Source organism: Pogona vitticeps, chromosome 2 (assembly GCF_051106095.1).
Source record: "Pogona vitticeps strain Pit_001003342236 chromosome 2, PviZW2.1, whole genome shotgun sequence".
Taxonomy (NCBI): Eukaryota; Metazoa; Chordata; class Lepidosauria; order Squamata; family Agamidae; genus Pogona; species Pogona vitticeps.
The window spans coordinates 131156248-131174730 of NC_135784.1; the positions used below are offsets into that span (position 1 = coordinate 131156248).

Below are 18483 nucleotides of genomic sequence, written 5' to 3' on the forward strand. Positions count from 1 at the left end.
TTGATTTATGGAGTCTCTTTCAGATCTGAAGTTCTAAGATATTATCGTTATAGTTATTAATGCTGAAAAATTCAGCTAAGCCCTCTTCTCAGAGGCAAGCTCATTATTTCAGAGACCAATTTTGAATCAAATGCTATTTTTTGCTTAATCTCCCAAAGATACTCAGATTGCACAAACTATTATATTCTGCTGATGTCAGTTTCTGAACATCACAAACGAGCATTTACTTGAAAGATTGAATGCTATGCTGGTACATGCCCCACCGAAATGATCTGTAGGATAATGCTTGAAAAACTTCCATTTATTGTCAGATTAGCAATTGCCTTTAAACTGCCAGGTGTAACTGAAAGCAAAACAAATACAGGCATGGTTTCTGTATTCTAACTACCGGTTGGACCTCGAATAGATTCATGTATTCTAAATGTCACTTCTTCTTTCCTCCCCCCCTCCCCCCTCATATCTAGTATGACATCTGGTAGCTTATCCAACTACATGTTGCTTAAAAGTAAGTATAGTTCATTTTCAAATGGGAGAAGAGCATTCTGATGGAAATGAAGACATTGGAGACTTATACTTAGTTACAGTTATAGTCTGAAGCCCTTGCCCCTGAACTTGTTAGTTACCACAATAGTTACATTTTTTAAAAAAATTGTTATATTTTAAATTTAAATTGTTTTATTTTATATGTTGTACGCCACCCAGGGTAGCCTATTGACTAGATGGGCGGGATATAAATTCAATAAATAAATAAATAAACTCTTTGATTTCTTATTCCTCAAAGGGAACTAAATTAGCTACATTACTTTTAAGTGCATTAAAACACAACAACTGAAGTCTTTTTGCTCTTACCTGGGCAAGCTGAAGCAAACATCGGTAAGGCATGTTCTTCTTGATGGTGATGGTTGTACCTCTGCACAAATTCCTTCTGGCTCTCTAGAATACTAAAATCAGCAGCTATTGTGATGTCAAACACATAATGCACTCCTGGGGGGAAAAACGTGGAAGACAATAAAACGTTATCCTTATGATTTGCTATTTCATGAGTGTGATCTACACCTTCTTCAGCCTTTTCCTCACACTTAAAATGAGATGTAGTGTGGACAAGAATCCAAAGGAAACATGCACCCATGTTTCTACTGGCACATAAAACACACACATAAATGCACAACTACACACAGCTTTACCAGAACCATTAATAAGGATGCACGTTTAGAATTAGAGATAACACTTGAGAACTTCTTCCTGATGTACTAGTTTTATATGCTGGGGATTTACAAATGGAGAACATTTGGAAACCTGCACACTCCCCTATATATCCTGTTTGTAGCCCATCACTTCATTCTGCAGTCTGTCTAAGTTTTGGTTAGATCCGACTTCACTTCCACCCACCACTGCATGATCAGGGACTTTAATTAATTATAAGAGTTTGCTAAACATACAGATTCTGCTCCTATAACAAGCTCTCTTGCAAAAGGACATCATCACCATCACCACCACCAGCAGCAGCTACTGAGTAAGGGGTAAGAGGAGAAGACACGGTCAACTCAGCAAAAGAATGAACAGACTGTAAATTTCAAAGATAAAGGGCTCGTAAGGTTTGTTCGGTGTCTGTCCAGAGAGTAGACGCTTCTCTAAAATAAGTGAGACAAACTGTGTATGGGTAACACTCTCTGTATCGCATAACTCCAGAGAATGTTAGCAAGCTGCCTATACCAGACTGCACAACAGACCAGAGCTTATCAGTGTTCTTGGAGGGGCTGTGTAAGTTGCTGCAGTTAACTGTGAAGGCGCGAGGGTACGTGCTGGGTGTTCCTCGGGCTATGCATCCATCCAGCCATGCTCTGGTGACTTTGGTTGATGGCAGCTCTCCAGATACTATCTTCCAGTTACTTCCTCCCCAAACTCCAAAGACACTGGGGAATGAAGCTGGGGCTTTCTGCATGTTCCTTCCCCAAAACCCACTATGGAAGTGATCTTTACAAAAATTATATGGAAAACAGAAAGCCCATTTCTGACTTCTGGAAGCCTAGATTCTTCTGTGGGTCTGTTCATTTCTTTGTGTTTTCGCTTTGTTTTGTTTTTTAAAGAAAGAATTCCAGCCAACCAGGTACAGCCAGTGGTGGTTTAAAGGCCTATGGGTTTTATAAATACTGTCTGAAGGAACAGGCCAGCTAATGCCCACAGAGCTAGCACATGCCCATTGTGTGGAACAGAGAAGCAGTAAAAGCACTCCGATGACCTACAACTGCAAGCAGGCACCTCCTTGGCATGTGCTCATGGTTCTCAAGGCCTGTGACATAGGTTCTTGGCCGAGCTGCCAACATCTTCATCACTTTTTCCCTTCAGACTGTGAACTAAACATTTTCTGAAGGTGGGCAGCTGTGTGAAGGAATATACGTGCAGGATCAGGATTGTACATCCTGCTCTCCCCCTTCCCACAGTAGCACTTTAGCTCCACGTGTTCAAAATGGCAGGTCTATAGAACCCTAGATGTGTACACACACCAAAGAAAATGGATTCCAAAAGGTGATCACAAGATTCATGGAACTCTCCGATTCCATGATCTGATCTGATATGTAGCCTTGTGAATTTCTCACTCGGTTGCAACACTACAAACCTTTACATTCCTTCATTCCAAATAATGCAATAGAAGACTTGATTCTAACTCTTTTTTATCCATCTTAAGTTATCTGTTATAAGTTTATTTACAATGTTTCTGAACACACCCATTAATGAATCACTTATTAAACAGTTTCTCAAACCTATCTTATGACCTGCTGCTGCACATTGTAAAATTTTGCCAAAGAATCAACATACAAAATAAAACTGAAAACAGAAATGAAAAAAAAAGCTGTGTTATGCTTTTTCTCACTGTAATAATAAACTTACCAAGACTTTTGAGGAAACTGCAAAGCTTCTTGGCTGCTTCTGTTACAGAGAGATTGAATTTAGCAGCAAAATAAGGCAAGGACTGAGGACATACAGACACTGCCAACACTTTGTGTTTTGAGGTATCACATTTCTGGAAAAACAATACACAACAAAACATACAGGTGAATTACTGCAACAGTACAGAGTATACTTTATTGACTTTCACTGTACTTATTTCCCTAATACAGTGGTGCCCCGCATAGCGAGGTTAATCCGTTCCGGATTAACCTTCGCTATGTGAAATCTTCGCTAAGCGGGAAGTAAAAAGCCATTGGAATGCATTAAACTTCATTTAATGCGTTCCAAATCGGCCCTAAACTTCCCACTTAGAGAAGTTTCCTGGCCCCGGGCAGCCATTTTCGCGCCCTCAGCAAGCGAGGGGAGGGCGCAAAAACGCCATGCGGGGCCATTTCGGGTCATCCGCGGCCGTTTTGAAGCCGCAAAACAGCTGTTTTGCGACTTCAAAACGGACCCGAAAGGTTAATGCGAGTGCGGCGATTGGGTGCTCCGTACAGCGATCCCGAAAAAGGGGATCGCTATACGGATTCGTTGTTATACGGTGCGCTTGCTAAGCAAGGCACCACTGTACAAAGATTAATGTAGCATTCAAGTAAGACTTCAGAGAGTGGCTATTTGTCAGTCTTACTTCTTCCCCATTTCCCACAGAGGGAAATATTTAACTCAGCTGCATTATATATTTGCACCTCTTCATGCCTCAGTATAAATGAGAGAGAAAGAGAAAGAAAGAACACGTCTAAACTGGTGATCACCATATTATAAGCAGGCTCGTACAAACAAAGTACCGAGTTACAGCAGCAACCAATCTCCTCTCTTTCCCTTGGCTTGTGATTTCGATCCAGGTGCCAGGGTCCAAGTGCTCGGCGCAGCCTACCAGTAACGATACCTGCCTTCAGGACCAATGGCCAGCCTACCATGGGGTGGTGGAGTGCCCCCAGTCTATCACTGCTCCGAAGCAGCGTGAGGAAACTCAACAGTGGCCCACTCCTATTGCCAATTACAGGAGGAGGGTACCTGTCCAAGGAGACATTGCTAAAGCCCTCTTCAAACCTGGAATTCCCCATCTCTTCCTTTCCCTTGACACCCAAAATGGGCACACAGCTTTCACAGGGCAACACAGGTGAGGAATCACATTACAGTGCCACAGCAAGGGCCCCACTCTCTGCCTTCTGTCTTCTAGGCTGGTAGGTGGAGGAAAGTCTATGTGTGTCCATGTGTCTTTCTGTCTCTCAACTGGGTTAGTTACTGATCCAAACAGGCTGCATCTGCCCTGGCTATGCGCACATATATCTCCTGGTGGAAGGTGTTCTGCCCACTTAACATTACAGTTAATAATAATAATGTGTTTACAAATATTGTGTCACACCAGCTTCTCAACAGTCTGTGCTGGCAACCGTCAGCATTATACTCAGGCTACGGAACTCAAGTCAAAATTTCTTCCCATGACCCCTTTTGTGAAAAGCAAAACATTAGATATGAATTTGATGGTAAGAAAGTTGCATCATTCTTCCAGGCACATCCCATCAACTTGTAAAAAAGTTTTAAAGTCAGGTATTCCTACAGCAGTAAGGGATATCAGCAAGATGGGGCGAAAGCCTCTGTGATTTACTGTACAATTCCCACCCTGTGAGGAAGAGCAGAGCTTCTCCTCAGGGAAAAGATCTATATAATCTCTCACATTTCTTAACTGAAAAAAAAATATTCTGTACAAGAGCTCTTGAGTTTTTGCTCTGTTCAAAACCTGTAAAGCAGACCAATTAATTTTTCAGTAAACAGAGCATTTCTTGGTTTTGCTTGTTTTGGCAGAAATCAAATCAAATAAAAGATCATTTCATAGCAACATACTTAGGTTAACCACAGAGTGAACATTTTCTCAGAAACTAGCCTATTGATTAAACTGATTATTGTGCCTGAAGCTTCCTGCCAGTCCCTTACAAGAAAGAGGAGAAAAGGGATGATTTAGCAAAGAAAAATGGATCAGGAGGGTAGTACTTTAAACCCTTTACATGAGATAACCAAGAAAGCCACTTGAATGAGTTCCAGTTAAGGTAAAGCCAAAGAAAGAGAAAGGTGGAAGAAGCAGACACTAGGGGAAAAAAAGAATTTTAAAAAAAGGATTGGTGATAGAAAAGTCAAGAGAATAAAGAGGCACATTGTCTTTGTTTTGTTGTTATCCCTTTTTTTATTCCTTCCTGTTGTTGTATGGTTGTTTATGTGGTATATAATACTAATACTACTACTACTACTACTACTACTAATAATAATAATAATAATAATAATTTTAAAAAAGAGAATGAAGAGGCATATTTATTTATTTTATTTAGTTATTTTATTTATATATTTGTAAAAAAAGAAAAAGAAAAAGCCAAGGTAGACCACAACATGGGAATGAAAGGTTCTGAATGTGAAGGGAAGCTTGAATTAAATGATGGAAGTGTGATGATTTAATATAAAGACAAGAGAGTGAAACAAACATATGAACAAATTGAAAGGTGTGAAATGTAGGGAAGAAGGCGAGCATTTCAAATGGGACAATCGAAGCAATATTCCAATAATCCAGATGAGAAATAATCTGAGAGAGAATAAACCAGATTTATAGAACTCAGGTAAAAAAAAAAGTTGGGTACCAGAATTATTAAGAACTTGATGCCAACTGGATTTAACAGGAAGAATTAAAATAAAACAAATGTCACCCAGATTGCATGCTAGGGAAAAAGAAAGGGTTCCCTTCCCTTCCCCCAGTTTGTGAAAATAAAGTGAGTTTAAGGACTACTTTTGAGCACTTTTAGATATAAAGAAGAACAGAAGAACACGTTTATCGCTAAAGAACATTTTTTGAATGCAAGAAAAATAAAAATACCTTTGAAGTTAGAAAGAAAGATCCCAGATGAATAAATATAAAAAATGTAGGGACCAGGAAAGATAGGACAGCTGGAACAAGCGACCTTTAAAAACAGGAATTAAGCATATTCATAAGAACAACTATCAAACTGGAATCACAATTTGATAGGTTAAAGCAACCCATTTTCTATACATGAGACTTTCAAGAAGTTGTTTTTTGGTTCTATGACTTGCAGAATTTCTCCAAAGCAACACTGACCAAACTGGCCTGGGGGTTCTGGAATCTGTACTCCTGAAAAGTAACTTTCAAAATACCTTTTCAACATACCTTTTCAAAAGTAACTTTCAAAATAACAAACACCTTCCCTTTACCTTATTAAGACTGAGTACACGGAAGAGCTCCTTCTGATTCTGCTGGAAAATTCTGACCGCTTCATCTGAAGTTATGCAATTATCACAAGCTAGGCAATCGCTAAGGAATATTTTAGCATTAGCCAACCTATGGAATTCACTTGTCTGAAAATGGAAAATAAAACAAAACACCAACAAAAATGTGATTCGGAACAGACATCAATCTGGAGAATTCTTTGAAACACTCAGTAGGGTTGTACTGTAGGGGTTCATGGAGCGCTGGCTAAACGATAGGCAAAAATACAGAAGTCTTTAATAAAATCTCCACCCACACACATATTTTTTTAGCCAAAGTCTTCCTAAAAACAATAGCTGCATGCGCTGCCCCAAAAGGTAAGGAGCCACACCTTCCCTCATGCTTTGAACATGTACTAGGAGAAAGATGCATGTCCTGCCTTAACAAGGGTAGTCCTTTAATTGAATCAGAATAAATACGATCCAGAAATTAACCCAAAGGATATTTATTACCTCATGATTTTCACTATCTGAATCGAGGACATCAACCGGTGTATTTTGTTGGTCACCATTCTTCTGTTTTTTACTACATTCCTGAAACACATCACAAATGTTAGTCAGAAACAACTAAATCACTGGTCAAAACATTTCCAGGTGGAATAGTCTTTTCTGGTGTTTTCATTCTGTGGGAGCTATAACAGAGGCACATAATAGGTCAATTGACATGTTGAATATGGTATGTCTTATTATTTGTTGTGTGCTTGAATAACACTGCCGATTGCTGTATTTGTATGTCGCACTAAACAATGTTTATCTTTTAGTATCATTTGTCGTTCCAGTCATTACTTCTCCTACAGAAAACCAAATTACAGATGGTCTTGTCAATTTCTGATCTGTATTTCCTCCAGACCTTTCACCAACTTGTTTTTCAGAGTGAACACACAACTAAGAGAACAAAATTGGGACACGCCACGTTTCTGAGTTCAAATGTAACAACAACCCAGAGTTTCAGTAAGTCAAATTCATAATCCGGCAAATAAAGAGCATATGACTTCCAATTGTGGTTTGTGGTTTAGCTAACAAATTACATTTTAATTGCAAGGACAGGTATGGACATAACAAAAAGTGGGAATTCAGTACAACACAATCTGACTTATTGTTATAGGCAGACTCAGCCTATTTGGTCTTGTTTTGCATAACTCTGAAAAACAGCACACATGTTAGCAATGGATGGAAATTGGGAAAAGACAGAAGAAACGGAAATAAACTGATGATAAGTGGTGATGCATTATTAATAGGCACTTTAGGCTTTCATCGCTCTATCTAATCCAGTCCTCTCTGGTCTCACTCTTTAGAGTCTTCACCTACCCAAACCTAGGAACCTAAAGGTGCCAGCTTGAGGGAGCACTTCAGCTATCTGAGGGAATGGGCACTGTCCATTCCCTCAGCCCATGCCGAAGCAAAAGTGGTGGGGTGTCCAAGGTGCTACAAGACTTTTTGGCCGTGCTCCACAGGGCCCAATGGAATTTGTTCTCAATGCTGTTGTGGTGGATTTATTTATTCATTTATTATTACATTTGTATCCCACCCATCTAGGAACAGAGTACAGTACTACTCTGGGCAGCAAACAACAATAAGGAGAATAAAAAATAATAACCCACCCACAACATAAACCCAGAAATAATAAAAACCCAGCAAAAGAACACCTAAGGGAATAGAAAACAAACTCAAGATTGAAACATGTGGGTTTACCAGAGGATCAAAAGGGGAAGATGTTATCAAAGGCCTCTTAAAACAGCTCAGCTTTCACCCATTTCCTGAAGGTCAGAAGGGAGGGAGCCTGATGGGCATCCACAGGCAATGCGTCCCACAGTGTTGTGGCTACCACCAAGAAGGCCCAGCTTCTGGTGGTAAATTTCTGTCCTTCTCTAGGTAGTGGTAATCCTAGGTAGACTGGGTGGCCCTGGTAAATGATTTTAAGTAGAAGACAGTTTATTTCAAGGATCTTCTGATCTTTTAAAAAATCCCTTTCACATTATGTACAACATACATGCATTGTTGCTAGTCCTGGTATAACTTAATGTGTGTTTAGTTATTTAAATAATATGCAAAAATATCTTGAATTTGTACTTCTTTGGTAATTGACTATAACCAGGATTATCTGTGGGTTTGGAATCAAACCCACAGCTATTTATCTATCTGTTTGTTTGGTGTAGTACAAATAAAGCATGTTTGTGTTCTTTCTGAAATTATTAACAACCACAAAAAAGAAGTTTCATTTTAAGCAGGATCTACTGACTTAGTTCCTTTTGTTACAGACATTCCTGAATAATTATAGTAATAAATTCTGTTTTACTGTTTCCAAATATTAATAGGCCTCAAACATTTAAGACATATTTTATAATTGTGAATTCACCTTCATTTACAAGCTGGGACAAATGGTTATTAGGTTTGGCTATTAAACTAGAACACATAATCAAACTATTGCTTGCATTGCACCTATTTTCAAAGCTGAGTCACTTGTATTTTGGTGGGGCAGACTGTAGACAAGCATAGTTCCCAAGAGCCCACAAAATACCTAGAAATACAAAATACCTAGAAATACAAAATGCAAAGTCAGCAAATACTCCTAGGAAACTGTTGCCTTGAGTCCCATTTTTTGGCGAAAAGTGAGATATAAATTGAGTAACTGACTGACTGACTGAAGTAGAGCTTCTCTTCCTAGATATAAACAAAGGGACAGAATTTTCAAAGGGTAATTTGTAATGTTACAACACAAAGGCTACGAAAAAGTATATGTGAAGAAATAATAATTTCATTCAAAACATGAAATTATTGTTTGCTAAGACTGTTTATATAGGGCTGACAGTACAAAGCAACTGGCTTCTTGGGTGATTTAAAACTGAATGTTAAAGAAATTGATGAGGTTACCAAGTGTATTTCATTGACATATTTTAGTCAAGCAACTTTGTGGGGAAATGCCTCTACTCATTTGCTCCAGAACATAAATTAACTATAGGTCCTTGGAAATAAACTTACTTCTGTATTATCAGCCATATGAACCCATTTATTTAAAAAACACCATTGGCCTCCCAAACTGTTTTGTACACTGAATCATGGAAGAAAAGGATCAAAATTATGGAGAAGGCAATTTGCTGTAACAGATCTTAACTGCTGAGAGAGGTAAGTTGTCTCTCAGCACTCACCTCACAGCCCAATAATGGAGAATATCTGCATCTACATACATACATATATGGAGAAGTACATTCTTACATACAAACAAACATTTACAGAATTGTAAGACAGCTACTCACTTTTTTGGTACAGTTTTCGCACTTCATTTGTGGGGCTTCCCTTTTAATTTGCTGGGTGGTTCAATTGAGTCTCACTGTAAATGTCACGGGTGTGTCCTCAGCCAAGAGATCTAGACAAGGAAGCAACGTCGTCTTCTTCTTTTCACCTGCCTGGAACGTTCAAAAGAACAAGAATAGCAAGGATGGTTGCCCTCTATTGCAACAACTGCCTTTCAGCCCTCTTATGACTTTGCCTCTTTTTGAATAATCTTCTCTGGGACCAATGCGGAGTTGTGAAGGAGGGGCCACTTGACTGCTCAGCTGCCAGTGAGGTCTTCCTGTTGTTTGCAAGTGAGAAGTTTTAAATCCTCAATGCTTTGCGAGACGGACTACAAATCCCTGTTCTCAACTAGTAGAGAACAGCTATTACGTTACAGCACGCTTTGTTTCCTAGCACTGATTAGCTTCAGATACAGATGCTTTTATTGAACCATACAGATAAACAACAAATTACTTATCTCGCCATAGAAACCAAGGCAAACATTTGATTTTATAACTCTGTTTCTGCTCAGAAAGAGGGAGACAGGATTGATACCACTCAGACACGCTTGCTTGAGGGGTATAGCTCAGACATGGTTGCTTGAGACAAAGAGACAGGATTAGGATCACTCAGACATGCTCGCTGGACACAAATGAGGCATGAACTGACAAGTGAGCAGGGCTGGGAAGTTTATGCTTTAGAAGTAACACTGTGACCCGTAACTCACTACTTTTCTGATATCAAGGGCACACAAATAATGCCACGTTTCACAAGTAACATTTTAAAAACACAATTTTGCATTTCTTTTAAACTGTCTTTCCAAAGTATTTCTCAGGCATTTTGAATGGAACATTTCAAGTTTTACAACATGCTTTTTATATATAAAAAGCGCTACAGGTGAATCAGGTTCATGGCTAGGGCTCCACAGCTATTCTAAACAGCTTGTGTGTATAGTCTCAAGGCTAGCCCTACCATTAGGCGTAGTGAAGCAGTTATCTCAGTTGTGACATTTCAGGTCTCAGGAGTGTGAAACAAATTACGCTACTTACAGCCTTTATTGCTCTTTTATTGCTGGGGATGGGGCTAAGTGCTTCTGCCCTTTCTGCCTTATGTAGTAAATTAACTTGACTGGCTTTAGTTACTGAGTACCTTTGAAGGGAGAATAAGGAATAGGCCATGTGGTCCCCAAGATTACACAAATGTAAGACTAACACGGCAACCTTGTTTGAAACTACCAATTCAAGAGTGATGATATCTTCTATTCGACCACTAAAATATAAAACAATAGCAAATATAACTTGTCAGGCCTTTGGTCTCAAGAGCAATGGTGTAAAAATTCTAAGCCTTGCTGCAGTGACACTGATGGCCCAGCCTCAACAAGACTTGGATCATCTTTTTTTGACTTTCGTCTACAGTTTTTCTGCAGTATCCATGAAGAAGGTGTGCTTAGCCTGAGAAAGCTTGATACAGTACTTGTTTAATATCTTAGTGGTCCAATAAAAGGTACCGCCCACTCTTGCATTAGAAGGGAGAGTCCAAGTTTGTTTCAGGCAACAAAAAGTCTCAGGTCTGATCATGACTCCAGAGAGGTACTACCACGCTGAAAAGATGAAGGAAAATCAGGCAAACTCTCTCAGATGAAAAAACCCAGGTGTCTTTCAAAATCTAAGCATGATGTGAAAAATTGCAACTGATAAATACCCAAATGCCTTCCTATCTTCTGTTGCTTGCTCACCCAGATAGTCAAAGCAAGAGACTCTTACACCTCAGACACCAGAACCATTGCTCTTTTTGAATCTTTAGACATAATGCTACGAGCTGAAGGACAAGATTCTGAGACTTCCTTTATGAGATATCTCCGTTCCATGGAACACGCATGATCTGCCTTTCCTGCTTGAGCATCTGCTTCCATGGGGGCAAATGGTGAAGGTCAGCTATACCCATCATTTGAAGGGCCGATAGCTGGTTAGCGCCATCAGTAGCAACTCACTTATCTACGGAGGGACTGAGAAGAGGAAAGAGCCATTCACATGCACCCGAGGGCTGAAATTTTCAAAGTGGTAGCCACAGTAGTCTGTGCAAACATACCAAACAAGAAACAAAAGGACAAAAGGAAGATCAAAACCTTGCGGCACCATAAAGACTAACTTCTATTGTGTAATGTGATTTTTCATAGATAAGTCCCGACTACACAGGAAACATTTATATCTTGGGGGCCTGTATAAGTGATTACCCTGTAGTCTCAGTCTTATGTCTGATGAAGTGAACTTGCACCATGAAAGCTCACATTAAAAGAGAGCAGCTAGTCTTTAAGATGCCAAAATCTTTGACTCCTTTGGCTTTTATTTGTTTCTTGCCCAAGGGCTTGAAGGAGACCTTGCACTTTGGTCAGACTGAACGGGTGGAACATATTTCACTGCATGGATCTTACTCTTGGTCCCTGTGTACCAATAAATTTTGGATAGACACGTGGCAGATACTCGAGATCTTTGGAAAAGCCCTGTAGACAGCAATATCCAGCCAAGTTTAAAAGATGAGGGTAACAAACTAGATATAAATGCAGTATATCAGGAGAGGTGGGCGTAGCCATGGCATTTCGAATTAGGGAGAACAGCAGTCTGCCACAGATGTCCCAAAGAAAAGCTAGTGGTGTTACAAGTCCTCAAGAAAACGAGTGGGATGCTCAGATGCTCACTTCAGTCTGCACTGCAGCAGAGCCGCGGCGCCTCCAGCCGTCTAAAAAAAAATCCATTTACTCGGGAGCAACACCCAGTGTTTGTCCGACCCCAATCTGCCCTTCCCTTCTAATGCCAAAGCAGAAATAGGTCTCCTGCATTCTGTGTGGTCTCATTCCCGATTTAAGCACTTAATAGCCACCTTTTCTCAAATAACAAGCAAGGGAGGGTCGCCTGAGCCCAGGGATTAAATCAAATGATCACTGCCTGTGTGGCAATGGGAGGGAGTCTGACATTTGAAGGCTTTGGAAGGGATCCGAGCGCGAAACTCACACCATTTGCAAGGTTATCATCTTTATTCTTGCAAACTCCGCAAAAAAAAAAAAAAAAAAAAAAAAGCCCTAACGATTAAAAACCACCGCCGTGCGCTTGCAACCGCAAGTCATGACTTCTTTCTCCTCAGTAGACGCCGAATAGAAAGCCGCGAAAAGGCCGCCTCAAAACAGACCCCGGGGACGTGCAAGGGGCAAAAGCTGAAAAAAAAAATATCACACAAGCCATGCAAAGGAATGAAAGGCAAAAAAGCAGACACTGTACCTCCTGGCCGCACCATTCACTCCAGTCCCAAATCGCACCCCTAGCAGACATAGGAAGGATCCTACGTATTCCCAGACGAAGGCGGGTATGGTGGGGGGAGAGACAGGATGACAACCGGGGTGTGGGGGAAGAGGGGGGCGCAGGAGGTAAGCGGGAGCTCTTGAAGGGCCGCTAAGTCGGGCACCAGGCGCTTTTCTTTCGGGCTCTTATCTTTGGGGGCGCCCTGCGGGTCCTCCCTCCTCCTCCTCCTCCCCCGGCGTTGCCAAGCCTTCATTGTAGACCTGAGCTCTGTCACGTAGTCTCTCCAGTATTTGCATGCAAAAGGCGACTGACATCGCCCCCTTGCGGCCGAGAAGCGAAGCTCGCCCCGCTGACTGCTGCTGACAAGGGAATCCTGAATTTTTGTCATTTTTATCCCGGTTTCGCCCTGCTTCCTCTCGCGGCGATACTTCTCCTGTGTTATCACTCTGTGTAAGGCAGAGTCCGGCGAATTAAGAGGAAACTAGCTTTCCTGTTTTGTGGAGCCGGCCCTCCAGGCGGCCAACTCAGGCAGCTGAGTCTGTGGAAAAGCAGCAGCTGTTGCGTTTTTATTGCCAAGAAGGGTAGAGGCGTCTGTGGGATGGCGTGTCTCGGGTAGCCAAAATACCTTGAACGGCCTGAGGTGATGTATAGCTTGACCGCACAACAGGGCAAAGACATTATTTGTGGGTAGGCCTCAGAATGATATTGCTAAAGGCTAAGGAGCCGGATCAGATGATTTATCATGGCTCATATGTTTGCGTCCAGGAGCACCCATTCAAAGAACCTTAGATTTTTTTTTTTAAAGAAGACCAATGCTTATTGATCCAAAAGCTGCAGGGAGAGTGGAATCAGGTAGACAGATGGTAAAAAAACAACCCCATCATCTTGCCAATGCTTCGCATGCTGCTCCTTTCACATGGTTCCACTTCAAATAGCTCAGGGTCACAAAAAAGCAGAAAATTGCTAGTCATTTATTATTACCATATTTTGACTGCAAAGAAAGGGGGTTGGGGAGAGTTGCTCCAGCATGGGAGTTTTCTGGCCCAGGCACCTAGATATGTTTCGTCGCCTTAGTTATTAATAGGAATCTGAAGCAAGAAGCCTCTTTGAGGCTCCAGGTTGCCACATTTCAGATCAGTTTCACTTCCTGGTTTAAGACATGATTGCTTGCTGGGAATGAGTTCCTGAGTTTAAATAAAAAGAAGGGATGATAAGAAAACAAACTTAGCTGTGACCTTTGGCTATCAACAAAAATATGGGCAAATACTTTTCCTTCCATCGCGTTCACTGAAAAAGATAACCTTTTACCAAAAAGAACTTTTAAAAATTCAGACTTTGGAACTAAAAGTTCCATGTTCAACATATTTTAATCCTTCACATGAATCAGCATTTTAAAAAAATAGTCAAAGCCTGTGGCATATTTTATTTGAAATTTACGCTAATGGCAAGATAAAACATTAAAAACTTTTTTCGGATTATGAGATGAGTAAACTAATCTGAACAAGTTTAAGATGCCACCAATGGTTTTAAATAAAAATGCTTACTCTCAGTATAGAGACCTGCAAAGAAAGGCAAGCAATCTTACAACACATTCTTTTAATAAAATTTAAAAATGTTTACAAGGCAACATTATCCAATTACTATATCACAGTCCCCAGGAAAATCAAGCCATGTAAGGGAAAAGATGAGGAAATTTATCTTCCAATTAACTGGTGAAAGGGCTCTTCTCGTCACCCAGGAGATTTATTGTTGCTTTATTAGCTTCTTTAGCAAAAGTGTCTGCCATCTCTGCAGCTGTGTCTTTGACATCCTTGACTACACTGTCCCTTTTGCTCTCATGCTTTAAGAAGAATGGGTGGATAATTCTGTGATAACGAAACTTGGTTCCATTTAAGGGACTTGGAGCCATGCACCATATCAGAAAGCCACACTTCATCATGTAGTAGACAGGGAACCAGGAAAGAAAGATGACAGAGAAAAATTCTGCTATGCTGAAGATGCCGTATACCAGTGGTTCTTAACCTTTGTTACTCAGGTGTTTTTGAACTGTAACTCCCAGAAACCTCAGCCAGCAGAGCTGACGATGAAGGCTTCTGGGAGTTGCCATCCAAAAACATCTGAGTAACAAAGGTTAAGAACCAGTGCTGTATACCAGTGGTCCCCAAACTTGGGCCTCCAGATGTTCTCGGAATACAACTCCCAGAAGCCCTCACCACCACCTCTGCAGGCCAGGATTTCTGGGAGTTGAAGTCCAAGAACATCTGGAGGCCCAAGGTTGGGGACCACTGCTGTATACCACCCAGTAGGTCAGCCACTGTGTGTCATCATCTTTATTAGGGCTTTCAATAGCCTTGATGGAGATATATGCAGGATAGGTAAACCCAATCAGATTGCAAAGGAGGGATGCTCCATAGCCAATTACCCAGCACAGCCAAAATGGAGTAAAGGTGGAAGATGCGGTGGTGGGGGAATCAGCAAATATTTATGGGGATTTATATTGAAAGACTTTGGAATAAATTTTTTTAATTTGACTTTTCATTGCTTTATTTCCTGTGATTTTAGGACCAGATGCCCTTTTATCGTGAACAAACTGTACTTCATTGCATGGTTAAGAGTTTGACCAGAAGCTCAAACAGCAGAAAATAACAAGTCCCAAAAGACAGCCTCCTTTATATTGGGCAGCTGATCAAATGTTGTTCGAAAATATATTGTGGATGAAGAGTTTGGAATTTTTTTTTTAGCAGAAACTGAACCGTCTGAGAAAGGCAGAGAAAATGAACAAGAAAAGTGACCAAAGCATCCCTACCTGATGTGTTTATTCAGGAAAACAACTGGGATTAGTCCAAAGAAATAATTTGTTCACGTTCTGGTTCTATGTGTGGGTGTGGGGAGAATCTCTTCAGAAGCCACAAGTGGATGGGGATAGAAAAGGCAAGACCGCTCCCTTTTTCTTCCAAACCTAGCAGCTTGTTTGAGGAAGAGACAGACTAGTGCTACAGAGCTGATCCCTTTCAGAGGACTTTCAATATCAGGCAACTGCTATTCTACCCCTAAGCTGTTTTGTTTTTTTAACTAAATTCTTGGATAATAGGAAGAGGTAAGCAACTTGCTCCTATTCACTCTACCATCCCCACAATTGATTTTTTTTAAATTGCTGCATTCTGTAGAACATACGTGTCTCACACAGTCTCAATAGTCCTTCATAAAACAAATATCTGACACGCGGATTTGTCAGGCTAAAAAAGTAAGAGATTTGTGTCTGTGTGGCTCCAAGGAAAAGGTGTGTATGTGTAATTTTGTAGGGCATTTGGAATTTCATGAACTAGAATTGTGCTTGTCTGTAAAGTTCTGTGCAGCTGTGGAACTATCTAGGCACTGAAGTTTATTACTTCTCTGTACATTGTGGGAAAATATATCCTTTTGGCAGATATGTGTCTGTGGTGTCAGCAGCCATTGTGGGGAACCGTACAAGTCACGTATGGCAAAAGTGGATGATTAACCTGTTTGCTGGTGTATTCAAAAATTATCTGTCTCTGAGTTGATTAACTTGTGTATTTAGGAATTTCCTGTTTCTGGGTAAATTGTATTAACTTACTTGTGTATTTAAGGTGTTAACTGTCTATGTTTACCCTGCTCTGTATTCAGGAATGTTTACCCTACTTGTGTATTCATGATATTAACCACCTCTGTTTAAAATAGTATTGATTAACGAGAGCAAATGTAGTAGAAAAACAATAAAAGAGGAGGAGGCGAGAGATAGAGAGATTCCCTCTGAACAGCTGCCTCACACTCGAGTGTCCCGTCTCTTCTTTTCCCCCTTGCTGGTCAAGGGGGAGGCTTCATCTACAAATTCCTGCACTGAGGCTTCATCTGCAAGATCCCTACTTCCCCTCATCTTGCAGATCCCAACAGTGCATCTCTTTTAAAGAGCAGCGGGGTGGTGGTGTTATAACCATTGTTAACAAACACCACTACAGGTTATTGAGGAATCAACTACAAGAAGTGTCAACAAATAAAAGTTATTATTTATTTATGTTATGAGTTATTTACTTGAGTACTGTGCCACCTTTCTCCCATAATGGGATTCAAGACTGCTCAAAATAATTAAGATGCAAGCAAAGCTCAAGTTGAAATATTCATGGCCAAGATACTAGACTACCTTCTTTGGGAGCAACAGCTGCATCAGCAAAAGACAATGGGTAGTTCCACTGGATATGGATATGGAGAAACTTCTGGAGGGCAGTTCCTGGGCAGCAGTGGTAGCTGATGGTGCCGCTGGCATTGAATCTTTCACACACAATAGCTGTGACACTCAAGTTAACTTTTGTCACTCCTGCGCAGGAGAAGGCAATGGTAAACCACTGCTGAATCTTTCTTACCTTGAAAACCCTATGACGAGACAGTTCAAAATGATAATGATGGAAGATGAGACTCCCAGGTCAGAAAGCTACTGAGGAAGAGCAAAGAACATGTAACGATTAGCACAGTAGCTAATGACAAAACTAGATTAAAACCAAAAGGATTTCTAGTCACCTCTGTGCACATCTAGTGGCTGACTGCACAGAGGTGAAAGAAAAGGCTGATGCTGCACAACACACACCGTTGGAATATGGCACATAAGAAGCATGAATCAAGGTAAACTGGAAGCTGTAAAGCAAGAAATGGAACATTTAAACATTGCTGGGCTTGGTGTCAGTGAACTAAAGTGAACTGGAATGCAACAGATTTAGTAAGAAAATTACCAAGTGTTTTACTCAGCAAAGGACGAACAGCAGAAATGAAGTGACTCTAATATTGGAGCAAGATGTAGCACAGGCAGTTAGAGATTATAATGTAACATCTGACCAAATAAATATCCATCACACCTCTGGAAAAAAAAGTATCAACACAAAGATAATTCAAGTCTATGCTCCAACTTTAGATACAGAAGATGAAAGTAAAAGCTTTTATGCAAGTATCTGAGAGGAAACTGATTGCATACCAACACAAAACATGCTTACAATCAAAGGTGACTAGAACACAAAAACTATGGAACCAAACCAAACATTTGGCCCATGGATCAGAAACAATGCAGAAGAATGGCTTGTAGAGTTCTCTGAAGCCAACAATCAGTTATTTCAAGCCAAAGAGACTGAATTTGTTAAAACCCTAACAATGTGCCAACAAATGTGGAAAATAAACCAATAACCCATAGACTGGAAATGCTCGATGTACATTCTAATCCCCAAGAAGGGAGGTCCATGGAGTGCAGTAACTATAGGACCATTGCTGTAATTTCCAGTGTGAGCAAAGTGATGCTAAAAATGTTGCAGCTAAGACTTTTGCCTTACTTGAAGCAAGAAATACCTGATGTTCAAAATAAATTCTGAAAAGAGGTACTCAAGAACTGCTGGAAAGTTCAATGGGCATCTTGTTACAGAGCCAGAGGTTGGGAGTTCGATTCCCTACTGGGCCTCCCTGACAGGGATGGGACTAGATGGTCTATAACAGTGATCCCCAACCTTTTCTGAACCCCAGACCAGTTGGGGCGATGGGGGATGTGTGCAGGGGGGTGGACTTGGTGTGCTCACAGGTAAATGTGCATGCTCGCGAATGCACAGAGGGGAGTGGCGCGCTCATGCACACGTGGATGGGCATGGCACGTTTGTGGGTGGGCGTGGCATGCACTCGCGCATGCACGGATGGGCATGGAGCACTGACA

The 18483-nt window shown here is 40.8% G+C and overlaps 2 protein-coding genes and 1 pseudogene across 4 annotated transcripts in view; 1 reads left to right on the forward strand and 2 right to left on the reverse strand.

Annotated features, from left to right (window-relative positions):
* Positions 1-5313, forward strand: part of DHRS7C (dehydrogenase/reductase 7C) — a 53446-nt gene extending 48133 nt beyond the window's left edge. Inside the window, exon 8 of the transcript XR_013542000.1 lies at positions 5240-5313. The gene's annotated coding sequence lies outside the window, so the exon portion shown is untranslated. The remainder of the gene's footprint in view (positions 1-5239) is intronic.
* NARF (nuclear prelamin A recognition factor) overlaps positions 1-13089 on the reverse strand; it is a 33370-nt gene extending 20281 nt beyond the window's left edge. The window contains exons 1-7 of one of the 2 annotated variants that reach the window (XM_020785906.3): positions 12762-13021; positions 12185-12225; positions 9471-9620; positions 6670-6750; positions 6163-6306; positions 2890-3022; positions 850-984 (exon numbers count right to left, since the gene is read on the reverse strand). In XM_020785906.3, coding sequence (XP_020641565.3) covers positions 850-984; positions 2890-3022; positions 6163-6306; positions 6670-6750; positions 9471-9497 — 520 coding nt within the window. In that variant the 5' untranslated portion in view covers positions 9498-9620; positions 12185-12225; positions 12762-13021. Of the gene's footprint in view, positions 1-849; positions 985-2889; positions 3023-6162; positions 6307-6669; positions 6751-9470; positions 9621-12184; positions 12226-12761 lie in introns of both variants that reach the window. The other variant, XM_020785904.3, reaches the window with a different exon arrangement.
* Positions 12936-15261, reverse strand: LOC144586228 (receptor expression-enhancing protein 5 pseudogene; annotated as a pseudogene). Its single transcript, XR_013540954.1, has 2 exons — positions 15069-15261; positions 12936-14798 (listed from the first exon to the last, which is right to left on the reverse strand). The product of XR_013540954.1 is annotated as a receptor expression-enhancing protein 5 pseudogene (transcript).
* Positions 15262-18483: the final 3222 nt, after the last annotated feature.